This window comes from Bombina bombina, chromosome 1, assembly GCF_027579735.1.
Source record: "Bombina bombina isolate aBomBom1 chromosome 1, aBomBom1.pri, whole genome shotgun sequence".
Lineage (NCBI taxonomy): Eukaryota > Metazoa > Chordata > Amphibia > Anura > Bombinatoridae > Bombina > Bombina bombina.
The window spans coordinates 59915569-59939213 of NC_069499.1; the positions used below are offsets into that span (position 1 = coordinate 59915569).

At 40.7% G+C, this 23645-nt stretch overlaps 1 protein-coding gene across 2 annotated transcripts in view; it reads right to left on the reverse strand.

Moving 5' to 3' along the window:
- The window catches only part of ZFYVE21 (zinc finger FYVE-type containing 21), a 136768-nt gene that overhangs the window by 57155 nt on the left and 55968 nt on the right, over positions 1–23645 (reverse strand). For both annotated transcript variants that reach the window (XM_053697397.1, XM_053697396.1), the window contains exons 4-5: positions 11613–11688; positions 1086–1177 (exon numbers count right to left, since the gene is read on the reverse strand). In XM_053697397.1, the coding sequence (XP_053553372.1) occupies positions 1086–1177; positions 11613–11688 (168 nt within the window). The remainder of the gene's footprint in view (positions 1–1085; positions 1178–11612; positions 11689–23645) is intronic.

The following is a 23645-nucleotide window of genomic DNA, read 5'->3' on the forward strand; positions in this document are numbered from 1 at the left end:
AATATTCATCACTCACAGTTGTTTTTTAGGACTTTCACTTACACAGACTCTAATCTACATATTAACAGTGACTCCCCCCCCTTAACTTGGAATATTAATTTTTATTTTAAGGTTGGCCAACCTAGGGTGTTCTAAGCACTTAGATGTTTTTAGGCTATTTTAAATTTGTTGCAATTTATATGCCACATATAGTTGTTTTTTTTTACTATATAGTGATGGTGATTACTATATTACTATATCATATATAGAGTGTCTTTTAGTTTTATATACCGAATAAAAGAGTTTGTATATGCCTATTCTGACTCCGAAAAATATATTTTTTAGGCATTATACACATAAGACTTTAAAGTTCCATAATGCAATAATATTAGCTTATACTGGTACTACCCATTAGTGATATTAGCTGTATAGCACTCCGCATCCAATCCTCCGGTTCTTAGTAGTATTTATGTAGTTCCATGCAGTGGTTTTGACAATGAGCAAATGTCAAAAGGAAGTTTCTCGTTGCTGTTGGTGCTTCAGATGGTTTTATGGAGCCCTTATATTGGTCCCTATGTCACTTACAGAGATGTGGTAAATTGCTTTGTATGACAGAGGGGATTCGGCACTTACAAACAAAGCGTATATGTTCCACTAACATGTAGGTCACTAACAAACCTGCAAAGGCCCAGGACATTCTGGCTGAAGATCCAGTGTGGACCTTTAATAACATATGGAAAAGCATTTTCCAAGCCCCTTTCAATGGTATTAAAAGCACATCTTAGTTAAAACAAAATTACATGGTAACATATATTTGAAGGCTCAGCATTTAATCCACACTAGGTAGAAAAACAGCATTAATATGTGAGCTTTTTTTTCCCCTTACGACAGACACTGGTCAAAAAAGTGAAGGAAGCAAAATAGGGACTGAACTGAATTTTCAAGACCAAAACAGACTCATTAGATAGCATGATGTTAAAAAAATAAAATTAAAAAAAAAATGAATCAGGATTCCCATGTGCGTGACACTATCCATAAGTCAGTAGCATTTTATTTAACACAATTATAATGAGAAATACTGTACAACAATATATAAAAAGATTTACCTCCTGGAGTAAGGCCTTCTGTAAGAATCTGAATCGTAGAAATCTGCGAAACTTCAATTTCATAATGGTTTTCCCCATCTAGGAACAAATATCTATACAGGAAAATAATGAAAATGTTATCTTGTACAACAGAACAGTTGCAGCCTCACTTCTAAACAGTTGTAATTAAAAAATTTTATTGGGGGGGGTGTATGTGTTTTGTTTCTTCTAATAAGTTCTGAACATTTTATTGTTACAAGAGACATTAAACTCAAAATGTTATTCACCATAAAACATTTAATTATGCTGAAAAAAGCTTTATGATGTGATTTTGCTATTTATTTAGCTGTGAAGGTCAACTTAAAAGTACAGCCTCACAGCATTGCATAGACTTATAAAAATGAGCAGGAGTTTAAGTCATGAATTTCTTAAAATCTATTTACAAACAAGGATTAGTTGGTTTAAGATCGTCATCTGTCAACCAATTAGACAAGATGGCGGGCGGGAGTACTGCGCTTATCGGCGGAGCAGTTTAAAAGGTAAAAATATAAGAAAATAAATAGATTTAAAACAATTCATGACTTATAAAAATGAGCAGGAGTTTAAGTCTATGCAATGCGGTGAGGCTGTACTTTTAAGTTGACCTTCACTTTAAATAGAACCCCGACAATTAGTTTTTTTAAAATGTTAGAGCATTTTATTTTTATAAAGTCAAGAATTAAAAGCAGCTGCACTTGGTTTTGCTCAGAATTAAAATGAATAGAGCAAATTAAAACAGAGATGAAATGCTGATCATATTATGACACGTTTCACGCTAACAGAATAAAAAGATCATTTTATCTTTACGTACTAGTGTGAGAATAGTGCAGATTTTTTATTTATTTATTGTTTAATAAAAAATAAACTCCTCCCCATATCCTGTTCAAAAAAACAATGAGTTTTTCTCCTGCCCCATAAGAGCTATGAAAGTATCCTAAAGGATCCAAAATCATGACCCTACAACATTCTACACGATTGCTTCATCAGTCCAGGAGGTCATTAATATCTGTCCCAAACTATAGTGCTGCGGAATCTGCTAAAATAATAATAATAATATTAATCACAGGAGGCTTTCAGTGTGTGTATCTTTAACAGTTCTATATGCTTTTAACGCATTATTCTGTGCACAGATTTTTTTTGCAACACAGATCTTAAAAGTGGATATATACTGCACATGTATAAACATGAATTTTATTGCTTCACAATCCATAATGGGACAAGACAAGGCTGCCCCCTGTCACCGATCCTCTTTATCCTAACTATGGAAATATTGGCTAGTAGAATCAGAGATAACCCTCTAATTAAAGGCTTAAGAATAGGCACAAAGGAACACAAAATCTCATTATTACCGGACGACGTCCTACTGTCTTATAACCAAACCCATTAACATCTAAAAACATCACCCATACCAAATATCAGATAATAAAATCAAATACTTAGGTACATTTATCTCCCGATCTATAGAGGAGCTATATAAAGAGAACTACACTAACTAACAAGACCTAATTTCATGCCAATCTAAACTTCTATCAAGGCTAGGAAGAGTAGCGGCAGTTAAAATGACAATACTTCCAAAGATCATATACTTGTTCCAAACTATCCCCATAGCTCTACCACCTTCCTTCTTTAAAGAAACTCAAATGCTAATAAATAAATTAATCTGGAAAGACCAACACCATAGAATACAGACCTAAAGAAAAAGAGGGCTCGGGTATTCCAAATATTTTAATGTACTATCAGTCCTCCCAATTGGTTTGTATCTGGAATTGGCATAGAAGTTAGTCAAGCAAACAATGGGTGGAACTGGAGGGTGACCTCACACTAACTAGCAGTTTAGGCATGTGTGGAATACAACCACAAGACAGAATCACATCAAAGAGAGAAAATCACGTAGTTTCAACAACATTGCGAATATGGGACCAAATTATATGAAAATATCAACCATATCTTCACCATTGACACCTTTATTAGATAACCCAAACCTCCCCTTTGATAGAACATCTACTCCCAATACAATACATGACTCTAACAGCAACATCCCTATTTCACGAATTGTACACTCGGGAGCATTAAAACAATTTACAACACTTAAAGAAGAAATAGGATATCCCTTTTCACACTGGTTATCCTACTTCCAAGTAAGGAATATATAACCACACACAAACCTAAAGACAATTTCTTTGGCCCTTTAACCACATTTGAACAAGTCTGCAATTCTGGAACACCTACAAAAACACCTATTATCGATATTCTATAAACTCCTTTTAGACTTGAACTCTAACACAGACCTCCCATACATCTCAAAATGGGAACAAGATCTTAACTTCACCCTCACTCCAAAAGAAAAAAAAGACACAAATAATCACTGACAAATAAGAGCTCAATATCGGTTCTCACCCTAGAAACAAAATTTCAAACTACTTTCCCGCTGGTACCTTATACCCACAAGACTTCACTATATATACCCCTCGGTATGAGATAGATGCTGGCGTGAATGTGGTGCAAAAGGCACCCTACTACATATATGGTGGGAATGTCAAATAATAAAACCCTTCTGGAATACAATTCATAACACAATAGAAAAACTGCTTGATTGCAGGATCCCCCTAACACCTCTAATTTAATGGAAAAAAACATAATTTATGCTTACCTGATAAATTTATTTCTCTTGTAGTGTGTTCAGTCCACGGGTCATCCATTACTTATGGGATATATTCTCCTTCCCAACAGGAAGTTGCAAGAGGATCACCCAAGCACAGCTGCTATATAGCTCCACCCCTCACATGTCATATCCAGTCATTCGAATGAAACAAGACGAGAAAGGAGAAACTATAGGGTGCAGTGGTGACTGGAGATTTAATTAAAATTTAGAACTGCCTCAAAAAAAGACAGGGCGGGCCGTGGACTGAACACACTACAAGAGAAATAAATTTATCAGGTAAGCATAAATTATGTTTTCTCTTGTTAAGTGTGTTCAGTCCACGGGTCATCCATTACTTATGGGATACCAATACCAAAGCTAAAGTACACTGATGATGGGAGGGACAAGGCAGGAACTTTAAACAGAAGGAACCACTGCCTGTAGAACCTTTATCCCAAAAACAGCCTCCGAAGAAGCAAAAGTGCCAAATTTGTAAAATTTTGAAAAGGTATGAAGTGAAGACCAAGTTGCAGCCTTGCAAATCTGTTCAACAGAGGCCTCATTCTTAAAGGCCCAGGTGGAAGCCACAGCTCTAGTGGAATGAGCTGTAATTCTTTCAGGGGGCTGCTGTCCAGCAGTCTCATAGGCTAAACGTATTATGCTACAAAGCCAAAAAGAGAGAGAGGTGGCCGAAGCCTTTTGACCTCTCCTCTGTCCAGAATAAACGACAAACAAAGAAGAAGTTTGACGAAAATCTTTAGTTGCCTGTAAGTAGAACTTCAGGGCACGGACTACGTCCAGATTATGCAAAAGACGTTCCTTCTTTGAAGAAGGGTTAGGACATAATGATGGAACAACTATCTCCTGATTGATATTCCTATTAGAAACAACCTTAGGTAAAAATCCAGGTTTAGTACGCAAAACTACCTTGTCTGAATGAAAAATCAGATAAGGGGAATCGCAATGTAAGGCAGATAACTCAGAGACTCTTCGAGCCGAGGAAATAGCCATCAAAAACAGAACCTTCCAAGATAAAAGCTTAATATCAATGGAATGAAGGGGTTCAAACGGAACTCCCTGAAGAACTTTAAGAACCAAGTTTAAGCTCCACGGAGGAGCAACAGTTTTAAACACAGGCTTAATCCTAGCCAAAGCCTGACAAAAAGCCTGAACGTCTGGATTCTCTGCCAGACGTTTGTGTAAAAGAATAGACAGAGCAGAAATCTGTCCCTTTAACGAACTAGCGGATAAACCCTTTTCTAAACCCTCTTGTAGAAAAGACAATATCCTAGGAATCCTAACCTTACTCCATGAGTAACTCTTGGATTCACACCAATGTAAATATTTACGCCATATCTTATGGTAAATTTTTCTGGTAACCGGTTTCTGAGCCTGTATCAACGTATCAATAACCGACTCCGAGAAACCACGCTTTGAGAGAATCAAGCGTTCAATCTCCATGCAGTCAGCCTCAGAGAAATTAGGCTTGGATGGTTGAAAGGACCCTGAAGTAGAAGGTCCTGCCTCAGAGGCAGAGACCATGGTGGACAGGACGACATGTCCACTAGGTCTGCATACCAGGTCCTGCGTGGCCACGCAGGCGCTATCAGAATCACCGATGCTCTCTCCTGTTTGATCCTGGCAATCAGACGAGGCAGCAACGGAAACGGTGGGAACACATAAGCCATGTTGAAAATCCAAGGGGCTGCTAGCGCATCTACCAGCACCGCTCCCGGGTCCCTGGACCTGGATCCGTAACAAGGAAGCTTGGCGTTCTGGCGAGAAGCCATGAGATGCAGTTCCGGTTCGCCCCAACGAAGAATCAGTTGAGCAAATACCTCCGGGTGAAGTTCCCACTCCCCCGGGTGAAAGGTCTGACGGCTTAGAAAGTCTGCCTCCCAGTTCTCCACGCCTGGGATGTAGATCGCTGACAGATGGCAAGAGTGAGACTCTGCCCAGCGAATTATCTTTGAGACTTCTAACATCGCTAGGGAACTCCTGGTTCCCCCTTGATGATTGATGTAAGCCACAGTCGTGATGTTGTCCGACTGAAATCTGATGAACCTAAGTGTTGCTAACTGAGGCCAAGCTAGAAGAGCATTGAATATCGCTCTTAATTCCAGAATGTTTATTGGAAGGAGTTTCTCCTCCTGAGTCCATGATCCCTGAGCCTTCAGGGAATTCCAGACTGCGCCCCAGCCTAGAAGGCTGGCATCTGTTGTTACAATCGTCCAATCTGGTCTGCGAAAAGTCATTCCCTTGGACAGATGAATCCGAGACAACCACCAGAGAAGAGAATCTCTGGTCTCCTGGTCCAGATTTAGTAAAGGGGACAGATCTGAGTAATCCCCATTCCACTGACTCAGCATGCATAATTGCAGCGGTCTGAGATGCAGGTGCGCAAATGGCACTATGTCCATTGCCGCGACCATTAAGCCGATTACTTTCATGCACTGAGCTACTGATGGGCTTGGAATGGAATGAAGGACACGGCAAGCATTTAGGATTTTTGATAACCTGGACTCCGTCAGGTAAATCTTCATCTCTACAGAATCTATAAGAGTCCCTAGAAAGGGAACCCTTGTGAGTGGTAACAGAGAACTCTTTTCCATGTTCACTTTCCACCCATGCGACCTCAGAAATGCTAGAACTATCTCTGTATGAGACTTTGCATTTTGAAAACTTGACGCTTGTATCAGAATGTCGTCTAAGTACGGAGCCACCGCTATGCCTCGGGGTCTTAGTACCGCCAGAAGCGAGCCCAGAACCTTTGTAAAAATTCTCGGGGCTGTAGCTAACCCGAAGGGAAGAGCTACAAACTGGTAATGCCTGTCTAGAAAGGCAAACCTTAGGTACCGATAATGATCTTTGTGAATCGGTATGTGAAGGTAGGCATCCTTTAAGTCCACTGTGGTCATATACTGACCCTCTTGGATCATGGGTAGGATGGTTCGAATAGTCTCCATTTTGAATGATGGAACTCTTAGGAATTTGTTTAAGATCTTTAGGTCCAAGATTGGTCTGAAGGTTCCCTCTTTCTTGGGAACCACAAACAGATTTGAGTAAAATCCTTGCCCTTGTTCCGTCCGCGGAACTGGGTGGATCACCCCCCATTCCTAGGAGGTCTTGTACACAGTGAAGAAAAGCCTCTTTCTTGATTTGGTTTGCTGATAACCTTGAAACATGAAATCTCCCTTGTGGAGGAGAAGCTTTGAAGTCCAGAAGGTATCCCTGAGATATAATCTCCAACGCCCAGGGATCCTGGACATCTCTTGCCCAAGCCTGGGCGAAGAGAGAAAGTCTGCCCCCCACTAGATCTGTTTCCGGATAGGGGGCCCTCTCTTCATGCTGTCTTAGGGACAGAAGTAGGCTTTCTGGCCTGCTTGCCCTTGTTCCAGGACTGGTTGCTTTTCCAACCCTGTCTGTAACGAGCAGCAGTTCCTTCCTGTTTTGGAGCGGAGGAAGTTGATTCTGCTCCTGCCTTGAAATTACGAAAGGCACGAAAACTAGACTGTTTGGCCTTTGATTTGGCCCTGTCCTGAGGAAGGGTGTGACCCTTACCTCCAGTAATGTCAGCAATAATCTCCTTCAAGCCGGGCCCGAATAAGATCTGCCCTTTGAAAGGAATATTAAGCAATTTAGATTTAGAGGTTACATCTGCTGACCAGGATTTAAGCCATAGCGCTCTGCGCGCCTGAATGGCGAATCCGGAGTTCTTAGCCGTTAGTTTGGTTAAATGCACAACGGCATCCGAAACAAATGCATTAGCTAGCTTAAGGGCTTTAAGCTTGTTCAAAGTCTCATCCAATGGTGCTGTGCGAATAGCCTCTTCCAGAGACTCAAACCAGAAAGCCACTGCAGCAGTGACGGGCGCAATGCATGCAAGGGGCTGTAAAATAAAACCTTGTTGAACAAACATTTTCTTAAGGTAACCTTCTAATTTTTTATCCATTGGATCTGAGAAAGCACAACTATCCTCCACCGGAATAGTGGTACGCTTGGCTAAAGTAGAAACTGCTCCCTCCACCTTAGGGACCGTCTGCCATAAGTCGCGTGTGGTGGCGTCTATTGGGAACATTTTTCTAAATATCGGAGAAAAGGCACACCGGGTTTATCCCACTCCTTGTTAATAATCTCTGTAAGCCTTTTAGGTATAGCAAAAACGTCAGTACACACCGGTACCGCATAGTATTTATCCAGCCTACATAATTTCTCTGGGATTGCAACCGTGTCGCAATCATTCAGAGCCGCTAATACCTCCCCTAGTAATACACGGAGGTTCTCAAGCTTAAATTTAAAATGTCTGAATCCGGTCTCCCTGGATCAGATCCGTCACCCACAGAATGAAGCTCTCCGTCCTCATGTTCTGCAAATTGTGAAGCAGTGTCAGACATGGCCCTCATATCATCAGCGCGCTCTGTCCTTAACCCAGAGCTATCGCGCTTGCCTCTTAACAAATTAGATAATACTTCTTTAATAACATTAGCCATATCTTGTAAAGTGATTTGTAAGTGCCTTGATGTGCTTGGCGCCACAATCTCACGCACCTCCTGAGCGGGAGGCAAAGGTACTGACACGTGAGGAGAGTTAGGCGGCATAACTTCACCCTCGTTGTCTGGTGATAATTTCTTTACCGGTAAAGACAGACTTTTATTTAAAGTAACATCAATACAATTGGTACACATATTTCTATTGGGCTCCACATTGGCCTTTAAACATAATGAGCAAGCAGATTCATCTGTGTCAGACATGTTTAAACAGACTAGCAATGAAGCTATCAAGCTTGGAAATTTCTTTCAATAAGTTTACAAGCAATATAAAAAACGCTGCAGCGCTTTTAAAAACACAAAAAAACTGTCACAGTTGAAATAACAACGAACTAATACGGTTATAGCAACCAATTTCAAACAGTAATGTATGAAATTAGCAGAGGATTGCACCCATTAGCAAAAGGATGATTAACCCCTCAATACCCAAAACGGATAATCAATTTAAGATTTAACGCTTTTCTCACAGTCAAACACACTGTCACAGGTCTGCTGTGACCGATTACCTCCCTCAAAAATGAATTTTGAAGACCCCTGAGCTCTCTGGAGACGTCCTGGATCAAAGAGGAAGAAGCAGGAAGACTGTACTAGAATTTTAACTGCGCAACAAGGCGCTAATAAAAGGTCCCTCCCACTCATATCACAACAGTGGGAGATCCGATATAACGGTGTCTATGCAGAAATATACGTTAGCCATGTGGAAAAAAATCATGCCCAAAAAGATATATCACCAAAGTACCTCACAAAACGAATAACATGCCAGTAAATGTTTTAAAAAACAACTTTCCAGTGTTATGCAAAGTTATCACTAAGCCTGCTACCAGTCGCTTCTACTGCAGTTAAGGCTCATACATTTATTTCAGTACTAACAGTATTTAAAGTTAAATTCTAGTCCCTAGAAAATAACTCAACTGCGCATACATTTATCAGCCTGATACCAGTCGCTACTACTGCATTAAAGGCTGTACTTACGTCATATGGGTAACAGCAGTGTTTTCATAGTCAATTCCATTCCTAGAAAATATTTTACTGCACATACCTCATTTGCGGGGGACCCCGCATGCTATTCCCTTCTCTGAAAGTACCCCACTCCTCAGAATGTGCGAGAACAGCCAGTGGATCTTAGTTACGTCTGCTAAGATCATAGAAAAAACGCAGGCGGATTCTTCTTCTAAATACTGCCTGAGAGAACAAACATCACACTCCGGTGCTATTTTAAAATAATAAACTTTTGATTGAAGAATGTTACTCCTGTCTCCTCTCACAACCTCCTTTGTTGAGACTTGCAAGAGAATGACTGGATATGACATGTGAGGAGTGGAGCTATATAGCAGCTCTGCTTGGGTGATCCTCTTGCAACTTCCTGTTGGGAAGGAGAATATATCCCATAAGTAATGAATGACCCGTGGACTTAACACACTTAACAAGAGAAACAAAGATACCTTGCAAATTACGAGCTTCTCTATTCCAAATACTAATTAACTCGGCCAAAAGATTAATACCTAGATATTGGAAAAAATCTAACCCTCCAACATTAACTGAATGGGTAAACCTGGTGAAATTTACCGTAAACATACAAATGAAAGAAAGACTTATTTGCCTCCATGGAATTCTTTTGGGACACAAATAATAAAATCACTCACATCACGAACATATCTACTCAGAGGAAGCAATGAAGGGGTCCGTCCATCAGTTTTATAACAAATTAGCTCAAATTGTACGTTAAAAGTCCCACTTTCATGAATGTAAGCCCAGCGGCACTTCATCTTAAGTTGTATAATGGTTTAATGTAACATCTGTCATAATATACCTGACTTTCATTTTACCATCACATGGACTATATAAATGAATATGGACTGATTCAAAGCAGAATGGAGATTAGGAGAAACATATTGAACATGTCTCCTATATATAAAAAAACATAAGGATCTAATGCACTGTATTCCCCCCCACTTTTTTTGTTTCTCATTTTCCCTCTTCTTTCTACCTTTATATTTTACCTATGTCATCTCACTGTGTGAGAATTCATGCCATTCTACTGTATATTTTAATTGAAAATGTCAATAACAATTAAAGGGACAGTATACACTAATTTTCATATAACTGCATGTAATAGACACTACTATAAAGAATAAGATGCTCAGATACTGATAACAAAATCCAGTATAAAACTGTTTAAAAACTTACTTAGAAGATGTCAGTTTGGCTCTGTTGAAAAGGTAGCTGGAAAGCCCACTGCAAGTGGCAAATAAGACCCTCCCCCTTCTTTTGCATATGAAAAGACCCTTTACTCAAACAGCAGCAAGCTGGAGAAGGTAGCTGACAGTATTCACATAAAATTTTGGGGCTTGGTTAGGAGTCTGAAAATCAGAGCAATGTTATTTAAAAATAAGCAAAACTATACATTTATTTTAAAAAAAAAACTTTATGGGCTATATAAATAGATCATCTACAAAACATTTATGCAAAGAAAAAATGAGTGTATAATGTCCCTTTAATATAATATAAAAAAAAAACATGAATTAAATGACCCTTTAAGAAGTTAAAGTGCCATAAAACATTTTAAGTTATATGGATATTATAAAAGTCAACTGAGGTAAAACTGTGTGTGAAGAAAAAGTGTAAAAAAAGCTTATACGTATTTCATAAAATTTAAAAAAATTTGCAAAAATAACTTACACTTTAGTGTTGCCTGCTCCACCCCCCTTATCAACGTCCTACTCCAAATCTTGTGGTATAATCTAACAAAGTGTGCATGTGAGGATAATTACTTATGCAAATAAAGGGGGGGGGGTTGTAGTGGTTCACACCTTTTTCACTCATAAGGTCTTAAAGCACAGTTGAAATACAGATTTCAAGCACCAACTTCTAATATAATATATCCAAATTGTAGTGGTAAAAAATGTTCTATGTGAATACAGTCTCAGCAGATAGAAGCAGTTTTATTCAGTTCCCGTCACAGGGTTGAGGAGGGACAGCAGTTACTGCTATCTGCTGCCAAGAGGCTTGCTCGTTTCCATGGGGAAAATGTCACATGCTTTGTGAAAGCTTCAGCATTATACTGTGCACTGCTTTAGGCAGGTATTATGTGACTCTGCCCCCTACCGTGCACAAGTGCATTCTGCTGAAGCTATAGCCAGCACCTTCCATATATGGAAATGCCCAGGGGGTGCTTGCTGCAAACAAAACTATGCCTGAAATAAAGGAGTTAATGGGGGATAAAATAGAAAACGTTTTGCAGGTAAGCTTTGGCTGCATTATATATTTATATACTTATGTTAGTTCATACTGTTTTATGTCCCTTTAAATAAAGAAAGGTACCTGTGGTTGTTGGAAAGGCGACATACAACAGTCTCAGATTTTTCGGAAGATCCATGAGTAATGGAGAAGGTAGCACCTGGCAGAAAAGCAAAAGCAGCTTATATAGTGGCACCCGTAAACTCTAGATAAACAGATTTATTTAAATAATATGGAGGAGGAAAAAGGAACAAAAATTAGCCACAAAAACTGACAGATAATCTAATCAGAGCACATGCTGTGACTGACATTAGGTAAGATTAAAAGGGACAGTTTACTCAAAAAAATTCTCCCCTTTAATTTGTTCCCAATGATCCACTTTACCTGCAGTAGTGAATTAAATTGTTTACAAGTATTTCCTTAGCCCTTATATTTACATTTGAAATAGTTTATTTAGCCTGTGGTATTCCCACCTATTCTGAAAGTTTCTGGCCTTAAAAGAGACACTGAACCCAAATTTTTTCTTTCGTGATTCAGATAGAGCATGCAATTTTAAGCAACTTTCTAATTTACTCCTATTATCAATTTTTCTTTGTTCTCTTGCTATCATTATTTGAAAAACATAATTTATGCTTACCTGATAAATTCCTTTCTTCTGTAGTGTGATCAGTCCACGGGTCATCATTACTTCTGGGATATTACTCCTCCCCAACAGGAAGTGCAAGAGGATTCACCCAGCAGAGCTGCATATAGCTCCTCCCCTCTACGTCACTCCCAGTCATTCGACCAAGGACCAACGAGAAAGGAAAAGCCAAGGGTGAAGTGGTGACTGGAGTATAAATTAAAAAATATTTACCTGCCTTAAAAACAGGGCGGGCCGTGGACTGATCACACTACAGAAGAAAGGAATTTATCAGGTAAGCATAAATTATGTTTTCTTCTGTTAAGTGTGATCAGTCCACGGGTCATCATTACTTCTGGGATACCAATACCAAAGCAAAAGTACACGGATGACGGGAGGGATAGGCAGGCTCTTTATACAGAAGGAACCACTGCCTGAAGAACCTTTCTCCCAAAAATAGCCTCCAATGAAGCAAAAGTGTCAAATTTGTAAAATTTGGAAAAAGTATGAAGCGAAGACCAAGTTGCAGCCTTGCAAATCTGTTCAACAAAGGCCTCATTCTTGAAGGCCCAAGTGGAAGCCACAGCTCTAGTAGAATGAGCTGTAATTCTTTCAGGAGGCTGCTGTCCAGCAGTCTCATAAGCTAAACGAATTATGCTACGAAGCCAAAAAGAAAGAGAGGTAGCGGAAGCTTTTTGACCTCTCCTCTGCCCAGAGTAAATGACAAACAGAGAAGACGTTTGTCGAAATTCCTTAGTTGCCTGTAAGTAAAATTTTAGAGCACGGACTACATCCAGGTTGTGCAGTAGACGTTCCTTCTTTGAAGAAGGATTTGGGCATAAAGAAGGAACAACAATCTCTTGATTGATATTCCTGTTAGTAACTACCTTAGGTAAGAACCCAGGTTTAGTACGCAGGACTACCTTATCCGAATGAAAAATCAAATAAGGAGAATCACAATGTAAGGCTGATAATTCAGAGACTCTTCGAGCCGAGGAAATAGCCATTAAAAATAGAACTTTCCAAGATAACAACTTTATATCAATGGAATGAAGGGGTTCAAACGGAACGCCCTGTAAAACATTAAGAACAAGGTTTAAACTCCATGGTGGAGCAACAGTTTTAAACACAGGCTTAATCCTGGCCAAAGCCTGACAAAAAGCCTGGACGTCAGGAACTTCTGACAGACGTTTGTGTAACAGAATGGACAGAGCTGAGATCTGTCCCTTTAAAGAACTAGCAGATAAACCCTTTTCTAAACCTTCTTGTAGAAAAGACAATATCCTAGGAATCCTAACCTTACTCCAAGAGTAACCTTTGGATTCACACCAATATAGGTATTTACGCCATATCTTATGGTAAATCTTTCTGGTAACAGGTTTCCTAGCCTGTATTAAGGTATCAATAACTGACTCAGAAAACCCACGTCTTGATAAAATCAAGCGTTCAATTTCCAAGCAGTCAGCTTCAGAGAAGTTAGATTTTGATGTTTGAAGGGACCCTGTATCAGAAGGTCCTGTTTCAGAGGTAGAGACCAAGGTGGACAGGATGACATGTCCACCAGGTCTGCATACCAAGTCCTGCGTGGCCACGCAGGTGCTATTAGAATCACTGATGCTCTCTCTTGTTTGATTCTGGCAATCAATCGAGGAAGCAACGGGAAGGGTGGAAACACGTAAGCCATCCTGAAGTCCCAAGGTGCTGTCAGAGCATCTATCAGGACTGCTCCTGGATCCCTGGATCTGGAACCGTAACGAGGAAGCTTGGCGTTCTGTCGAGACGCCATGAGATCTATCTCTGGTTTGCCCCAACGTCGAAGTATTTGGGCAAAGACCTCCGGATGAAGTTCCCACTCCCCCGGGTGAAAAGTCTGACGACTTAAGAAATCCGCCTCCCAGTTCTCCACTCCCGGGATGTGGATTGCTGACAGGTGGCAAGAGTGAGACTCTGCCCAGCGAATTATCTTTGATACTTCCATCATAGCTAGGGAGCTTCTTGTCCCTCCCTGATGGTTGATGTAAGCTACAGTCGTGATGTTGTCCGACTGAAACCTGATGAACCCCCGAGTTGTCAACTGGGGCCAAGCCAGGAGGGCATTGAGAACTGCTCTCAATTCCAGAATGTTATTGGCAGGAGACTCTCCTCCTGACTCCATTGTCCCTGAGCCTTCAGAGAATTCCAGACGGCACCCCAACCTAGAAGGCTGGCGTCTGTTGTTACAATTGTCCAGTCTGGTCTGCTGAATGGCATCCCCCTGGACAGATGTGGCCGAGAAAGCCACCATAGAAGAGAATTTCTGGTCTCTTGATCCAGAGAAGGGGATAAGTCTGAGTAATCCCCATTCCACTGACTTAGCATGCACAGTTGCAGTGGTCTGAGGTGTAAGCGTGCAAAGGGTACTATGTCCATTGCCGCTACCATTAAGCCGATTACCTCCATGCATTGAGCCACTGACGGGTGTTGAATGGAATGAAGGGTGCGGCAAGCACTTTGAAGTCTTGTTAGCCTGTCCTCTGTCAGGTAAATCTTCATTTCTACAGAATCTATAAGAGTCCCCAGGAAGGGAACTCTTGTGAGTGGAACGAGTGAACTTTTCTTTTCGTTCACCTTCCATCCATGTGACCTTAGAAATGCCAGCACTAACTCTGTATGAGACTTGGCAGTTTGAAAGCTTGAAGCTTGTATCAGAATGTCGTCTAGGTATGGAGCTACCGAGATTCCCCGCGGTCTTAGTACCGCCAGAAGAGCACCCAGAACCTTTGTGAAGATTCTTGGAGCTGTAGCCAATCCGAATGGAAGAGCCACAAACTGGTAATGCCTGTCTAGGAAGGCAAACCTTAGGTACCGATAATGATCTTTGTGAATCGGTATGTGAAGGTAAGCATCTTTTAAATCTACAGTGGTCATGTACTGACCTTCTTGGATCATAGGTAAAATTGTCCGAATAGTCTCCATCTTGAACGATGGAACTCTTAGGAATTTGTTTAGGATCTTTAAGTCCAGGATTGGTCTGAAAGTTCCCTCTTTTTTGGGAACCACAAACAGATTTGAGTAAAACCCCTGTCCCTGTTCCGATCGTGGAACTGGATGGATTACTCCCATTAACAAGAGCTCTTGTACGCAGCGTAGAAACGCCTCTTTCTTTGTCTGGATTGTTGACAATCTTGACAGATGAAATCTCTCTCTTGGAGGAGAGTATTTGAAGTCCAGAAGGTATCCCTGAGATATTATCTCTAGCGCCCAGGGATCCTGAACATCTCTTGCCCAAGCCTGGGCGAAGAGAGAAAGTCTGCCCCCCACTAGATCCGATCCCGGATCGGGGGCCCTCAATTCATGCTGTTTTAGGGGCAGCAGCAGGTTTCCTAGTCTGCTTGCCCTTGTTCCAGGACTGGTTAGGTTTCCAGCCTTGTCTGTAGCGAGCAACAGCTCCTTCCTGTTTTGGTGCAGAGGAAGTTGATGCTGCTCCTGCTTTGAAATTACGAAAGGAACGAAAATTAGACTGTCTAGTCTTGGCTTTGTCCTGAGGCAGGGCATGGCCTTTACCTCCTGTAATGTCAGCGATAATCTCTTTCAACCCGGGCCCGAATAAGGTCTGCCCTTTGAAAGGTATATTAAGCAATTTAGACTTAGAAGTAACATCAGCTGACCAGGATTTTAGCCACAGCGCCCTGCGTGCCTGAATGGCGAATCCTGAATTCTTCGCCGTAAGTTTAGTAAGATGTACTACGGCCTCCGAAATGAATGAATTAGCTAGTTTAAGGACTCTAAGCCTGTCCGTAATGTCGTCCAGAGTAGCTGAACCAATGTTCTCTTCCAGAGACTCAATCCAGAATGCCGCTGCAGCCGTGATCGGCGCAATGCATGCAAGGGGTTGCAATATAAAACCTTGTTGAACAAACATTTTCTTAAGGTAACCCTCTAACTTTTTATCCATTGGATCTGAAAAAGCACAGCTATCCTAGAGATGAACCGGATCATGCAGGGAATACAATGAGTTGCTGACTGAAATATTTGATGCATAGAAAAAGCGCCAAAAAACGGCCCCTCCCCCTCACACACAGCAGTGAGGGAGAACAGAAACTGTCAGAAAAACAGATTAAGCAACTGCCAAGTGGAAAAATAGTGCCCAAACATTTATTCACACAGTACCTCAGCAAATGAAAACGATTTTACATTCCAGCAAAAACGTTAAACATAATCTCTAGTTATTAAACAGCTTTATGTATTTCTTACAGTGTAATTCTAGTGAAGTACCATTCCCCAGAATACTGAAGTGTAAAGTATACATACATGACATTATATCGGTATGGCAGGATTTTCTCATCAATTCCATTGTCAGAAAATAAAAACTGCTACATACCTCTATGCAGATTCATCTGCCCGCTGTCCCCTGATCTGAAGTTTACCTCTCCTCAGATGGCCGAGAAACAGCAATATGATCTTAACTACTCCGGCTAAAATCATAACAAAAACTCTGGTAGATTCTTCTTCAAACTCTGCCAGAGAGGTAATAACACACTCCGGTGCTATTTTAAAATAACAAACTTTTGATTGAAGATATAAAACTAAGTATAATCACCATAGTCCTCTCACACATCCTATCTAGTCGTTGGGTGCAAGAGAATGACTGGGAGTGACGTAGAGGGGAGGAGCTATATGCAGCTCTGCTGGGTGAATCCTCTTGCACTTCCTGTTGGGGAGGAGTAATATCCCAGAAGTAATGATGACCCGTGGACTGATCACACTTAACAGAAGAAAAGAAGGCATCTAAGCTAATCTAAGAAGGCACTTATTTATTGGTGGGTGAATGTATCCACCAATCAGCAAGAACAACCCAGGTTGTTCCCCAAAAATGGGCCGGCATCTAAACTTACATTCTTGCATTTCAAATAAAGATACCAAGAGAATGAAGAAAATGTGATAATAGGAGTAAATTAGAAAGATGTTTAAAATTGCATGCTCTATCTGAATCATGAAAGAAAAATTGTGGGTTCAGTGTACCTTTAAGTACAAGCTATAGATAAGCTGTGTAAACACAGCCAGCAGAAAAAAATTACACTCCCAGTGGAGTATAGAAGAGATAAGGTAATATTTTAATTTTCCATTGCTCTCTCCAAGTATTGGTCTTTGGTTTACAGAAAAATATAAGATAAAGAAGAGTGTAAATGTACACAATGTGATAAAGTAATGAGATCTGATTATCCCTACAACCTCAACCTATTTTTTTAGGGTGTGGCTTCAAAACACAAAACCAGCTAATTCATATACACAAACCATAAAGTGACGGTAAACTCAAGTTTATGAATTTTAATACTTTGGATTCATTAAGTAAGGCATTTTTAAAGTAAAAGCACATTTAAAATTATTTATAAGGTGGTACATATTCCTTATTGATTATAAGCAGATAGTGGGGGGGACTCTTTAGAACAGCCTTCAGCCCTTCATTTTAGAAGAGAAAAAAAAAAAAACCGTGCCATTTTCACCACTGCAATGAACCGCTACTGGCATGAAGATTCGCTGTTCACTAAAACAATACAGTTATAACAAGACATTGTGAACACATTATAAAAGACAGGATACTATAAAATTGCTTTCAATCTTTTATGACTTATACCAGCTGCAGTATACAGCTATACGGACGAACGCACGGTAACCACACGTGTAAACCAGCAGGCGCAAAAAAGAACTATAAAAAGACTAAAAGGGACATGCGCTAACCCGACGTGCATAAACCTAAAAGCCGTCGTGCAAAATTCAAACTAAGCACGTGCAAAACAGAAAGGGAATAGTGTAAAGGATTCTGTTCCAGAGACATCTATATTAATAAATATAAACAACGTGCCCATAAGAGAACTATAGTGTGTCTAAAATAATAATAATAATAATAATAATAATAATAATAAGACATTTTGTCCACCAGCAGACAGCCAAACCAGTACTGAAACATCAGCAATGGTTAAGGAATAGGAGGACTATATTGTAGATCCATAAAGAAAGGTAAGAGACAATTTATGGAAGGTTTATGAAAAATTGCCCATGAGGTGAAAAGAAAAGTCACAAACCATACCCCCATATACATCCCTTTGACAAGCACTGTACTCTGAGAGGAAAACCGGGCCTCAATATTGACTAAAAACACCTTTCTCTGAAGAATAAAATGCTTATCTTCATTCGTCAATCACATCCAGTGAAGGCAAAGTAAAGACTGAGGTATGTGTGAGGTGGGAGGGGTTTATAGGGCTCTTGGAATCTTCCTCCTCCTTAGGTTAGAGAAGAGTAATTCCCAGGAGTAATGGATTGTGGACTCTCACCACCTATATGAAAGAAATATCACTGATTAGTGTCTTTATCTCCTAAACAGTAAGATAATGCTAGATAAAATGATTGCAAAGCAATGATAGGCCTGAGAATAATGTGCAGATTTATGTGTTAAATTATATTAGTTGCTTAAATATAAAAAAATAACCATTTTCAGTTCTATACCATGGGAACTGCTAACAGTTTTAAGAGACTTTACAATTTACCTCCAATATCAAATTGTGTACTGTACAGTCTTTTTATGCTCACTTTCTAAAGCACCAGGCACTACTGAGCATGTGCAGAAGTTCAATTTGTCAGAAATAAATCTACTGCTTATATGAAATTCAGAGTAAGTGTTATCCCATTGTTGTTTTTATTGTTATTCAACTATATTCAATGGTCCTTAAAGGGATAGTCTAGTCAAAAATAAACGTTCATGCTTCACTTAGAGCATGCATTTTTAAGCAACTTTCGAATGTACTCCTATTACCAATTTTTCTTCGTTCTCTTGGTTTCTTTATTTTAAAAAAGTTGGAAAGTAAGCTTATGAGCCGGCCCATTTTTGGTTCAGATCATGGGTAGCGCTTTCTGATTGGATGGCTACATTTAGACACCAATCAGCAAGAGCTACCCAGGTGTTGAACCGAAAATGGGCCGGCTGCTAAGCTTACATTTTAGCTTTTTAAAATAAGATACAAAGAAAACGAAGAAAATTTGATAATAGGAGTAAATTAGAAAGTTGCTTAAAATTGCATGCTCTGAATATTGAAAGTTAAATTTTGACTAGACTATCCCTTTAATAAATGAGAGCAAGTCAATATTTTCACTATAATGACTCTAATAAAACAACAATCTAACAGGGTTTAGTGTCCCTTTTAAGATACAAAACCCCAAATGATTCTCTCTCATATCTCTAGTACAGAACTCAGCAGTATTTAACCCCTTTCCTAACGTGAGATTTCAATTGGTTTACATCAGAACGTTGTTCCAATGAAGACAAATCAAACTGGTCATGAAAGGGTTAAGGTGTAAAGGGTATGTTTTTGCATCAAAATCAGCTCCTCTATTTCTTGGAATAGATATCAAACATAATGCACATCAGTATTATAAACAGGGAATGTTTAATACATTATACAAAGTTTTGTTTATTTATTTTATCTTCTATCCAACAGCAAAGATACTCAGAGCAGATGCAGAATGAGATATTAATAGACTGACATATTTATGGCAATATTGCCAAACAAATGAGTAGTGTTGAAGGTTTTATAATATAGATTTCTTTCAGCTGCCCACTTTTTCAAAATCTGCTGTCAAAAAGGAAAAAAAAAAAAAAAAAAAAAAACTACTAAAAAGGAACCTTGAGATTTTGTTATGCATAGTAAAACAACTTCAGAATATACTTTCATGTAATTTAAGTCTGACAATTGGGGATGTTCCAATTTTCAGAATTGAAAATGCACCCTGCAGACTTCTCAAGGCTAACCCTATTACATAGTTTTCTCTAATTGGCGTCAACAGATAATTGCTTTCAAACAGTGCATTTTATACTAACATTATGACTGGGGCTAACCTTGTTGTCTGCAAATTCAAACCTGGATTGGCTCCACCAAATAAGGCAAGGTGGGTGGAGTATGGCTAATGAAATATAATTGCAATAAAAAACAGAATTTATGTTTACCTGATAAATTACTTTCTCCAACGGTGTGTCCGGTCCACGGCGTCATCCTTACTTGTGGGATATTCTCTTCCCCAACAGGAAATGGCAAAGAGCCCAGCAAAGCTGGTCACATGATCCCTCCTAGGCTCCGCCTACCCCAGTCATTCGACCGACGTTAAGGAGGAATATTTGCATAGGAGAAACCATATGATACCGTGGTGACTGTAGTTAAAGAAAATAAATTATCAGACCTGATTAAAAAAACCAGGGCGGGCCGTGGACCGGACACACCGTTGGAGAAAGTAATTTATCAGGTAAACATAAATTCTGTTTTCTCCAACATAGGTGTGTGCGGTCCACGGCGTCATCCTTACTTGTGGGAACCAATACCAAAGCTTTAGGACACGGATGAAGGGAGGGAGCAAATCAGGTCACCTAAATGGAAGGCACCACGGCTTGCAAAACCTTTCTCCCAAAAATAGCCTCAGAAGAAGCAAAAGTATCAAACTTGTAAAATTTGGTAAAAGTGTGCAGTGAAGACCAAGTCGCTGCCCTACATATCTGATCAACAGAAGCCTCGTTCTTGAAGGCCCATGTGGAAGCCACAGCCCTAGTGGAATGAGCTGTGATTCTTTCGGGAGGCTGCCGTCCGGCAGTCTCGTAAGCCAATCTGATGATGCTTTTAATCCAAAAAGAGAGAGAGGTAGAAGTTGCTTTTTGACCTCTCCTTTTACCGGAATAAACAACAAACAAGGAAGATGTTTGTCTAAAATCCTTTGTAGCATCTAAATAGAATTTTAGAGCGCGAACAACATCCAAGTTGTGCAACAAACGTTCCTTCTTCGAAACTGGTTTCGGACACAGAGAAGGTACGATAATCTCCTGGTTAATGTTTTTGTTAGAAACAACTTTTGGAAGAAAACCAGGTTTAGTACGTAAAACCACCTTATCTGCATGGAACACCAGATAAGGAGGAGAACACTGCAGAGCAGATAATTCTGAAACTCTTCTAGCAGAAGAAATTGCAACCAAAAACAAAACTTTCCAAGATAATAACTTAATATCAACGGAATGTAAGGGTTCAAACGGAACCCCCTGAAGAACTGAAAGAACTAAGTTGAGACTCCAAGGAGGAGTCAAAGGTTTGTAAACAGGCTTGATTCTAACCAGAGCCTGAACAAAGGCTTGAACATCTGGCACAGCTGCCAGCTTTTTGTGAAGTAACACAGACAAGGCAGAAATCTGTCCCTTCAGGGAACTTGCAGATAATCCTTTTTCCAATCCTTCTTGAAGGAAGGATAGAATCTTAGGAATCTTAACCTTGTCCCAAGGGAATCCTTTAGATTCACACCAACAGATATATTTTTTCCAAATTTTGTGGTAAATCTTTCTAGTTACAGGCTTTCTGGCCTGAACAAGAGTATCGATAACAGAATCTGAGAACCCTCGCTTCGATAAGATCAAGCGTTCAATCTCCAAGCAGTCAGCTGGAGTGAGACCAGATTCGGATGTTCGAACGGACCCTGAACAAGAAGGTCTCGTCTCAAAGGTAGCTTCCATGGTGGAGCCGATGACATATTCACCAGATCTGCATACCAAGTCCTGCGTGGCCACGCAGGAGCTATCAAGATCACCGACGCCCTCTCCTGATTGATCCTGGCTACCAGCCTGGGGATGAGAGGAAACGGCGGGAACACATAAGCTAGTTTGAAGGTCCAAGGTGCTACTAGTGCATCCACTAGAGCCGCCTTGGGATCCCTGGATCTGGACCCGTAGCAAGGAACTTTGAAGTTCTGACGAGAGGCCATCAGATCCATGTCTGGAATGCCCCACAGCTGAGTGACTTGGGCAAAGATTTCCGGATGGAGTTCCCACTCCCCCGGATGCAATGTCTGACGACTCAGAAAATCCGCTTCCCAATTTTCCACTCCTGGGATGTGGATAGCAGACAGGTGGCAGGAGTGAGACTCCGCCCATAGAATGATTTTGGTCACTTCTTCCATCGCTAGGGAACTCCTTGTTCCCCCCTGATGGTTGATGTACGCAACAGTTGTCATGTTGTCTGATTGAAACCGTATGAACTTGGCCCTCGCTAGCTGAGGCCAAGCCTTGAGAGCATTGAATATCGCTCTCAGTTCCAGAATATTTATCGGTAGAAGAGATTCTTCCCGAGACCAAAGACCCTGAGCTTTCAGGGATCCCCAGACCGCGCCCCAGCCCATCAGACTGGCGTCGGTCGTGACAATGACCCACTCTGGTCTGCGGAATGTCATCCCTTGTGACAGGTTGTCCAGGGACAGCCACCAACGGAGTGAGTCTCTGGTCCTCTGATTTACTTGTATCTTCGGAGACAAGTCTGTATAGTCCCCATTCCACTGACTGAGCATGCACAGTTGTAATGGTCTTAGATGAATGCGCGCAAAAGGAACTATGTCCATTGCCGCTACCATCAAACCTATCACTTCCATGCACTGCGCTATGGAAGGAAGAGGAACGGAATGAAGTATCCGACAAGAGTTTAGAAGTTTTGTTTTTCTGGCCTCTGTCAGAAAAATCCTCATTTCTAAGGAGTCTATTATTGTTCCCAAGAAGGGAACCCTTGTTGACGGAGATAGAGAACTCTTTTCCACGTTCACTTTCCATCCGTGAGATCTGAGAAAGGCCAGGACAATGTCCGTGTGAGCCTTTGCTTGAGGAAGGGACGACGCTTGAATCAGAATGTCGTCCAAGTAAGGTACTACAGCAATGCCCCTTGGTCTTAGCACAGCTAGAAGTGACCCTAGTACCTTTGTGAAAATCCTTGGAGCAGCGGCTAATCCGAAAGGAAGCGCCACGAACTGGTAATGCTTGTCCAGGAATGCGAACCTTAGGAACCGATGATGTTCCTTGTGGATAGGAATATGTAGATACGCATCCTTTAAATCCACCGTGGTCATGAATTGACCTTCCTGGATGGAAGGAAGAATAGTTCGAATGGTTTCCATCTTGAACGATGGGACCTTGAGAAACTTGTTTAAGATCTTGAGATCTAAGATTGGTCTGAACGTTCCCTCTTTTTTGGGAACTATGAACAGATTGGAGTAGAACCCCATCCCTTGTTCTCCTAATGGAACAGGATGAATCACTCCCATTTTTAACAGGTCTTCTACACAATGTAAGAATGCCTGTCTTTTTATGTGGTCTGAAGACAACTGAGACCTGTGGAACCTCCCCCTTGGGGGAAGCCCCTTGAATTCCAGAAGATAACCTTGAGAGACTATTTCTAGCGCCCAAGGATCCAGAACATCTCTTGCCCAAGCCTGAGCGAAGAGAGAGAGTCTGCCCCCCACCAGATCCGGTCCCGGATCGGGGGCCAACATTTCATGCTGTCTTGGTAGCAGTGGCAGGTTTCTTGGCCTGCTTTCCCTTGTTCCAGCCCTGCATTGGTCTCCAAGCTGGCTTGGCTTGAGAAGTATTACCCTCTTGCTTAGAGGACGTAGCACTTTGGGCTGGTCCGTTTCTACGAAAGGGACGAAAATTAGGTTTATTTTTTGCCTTG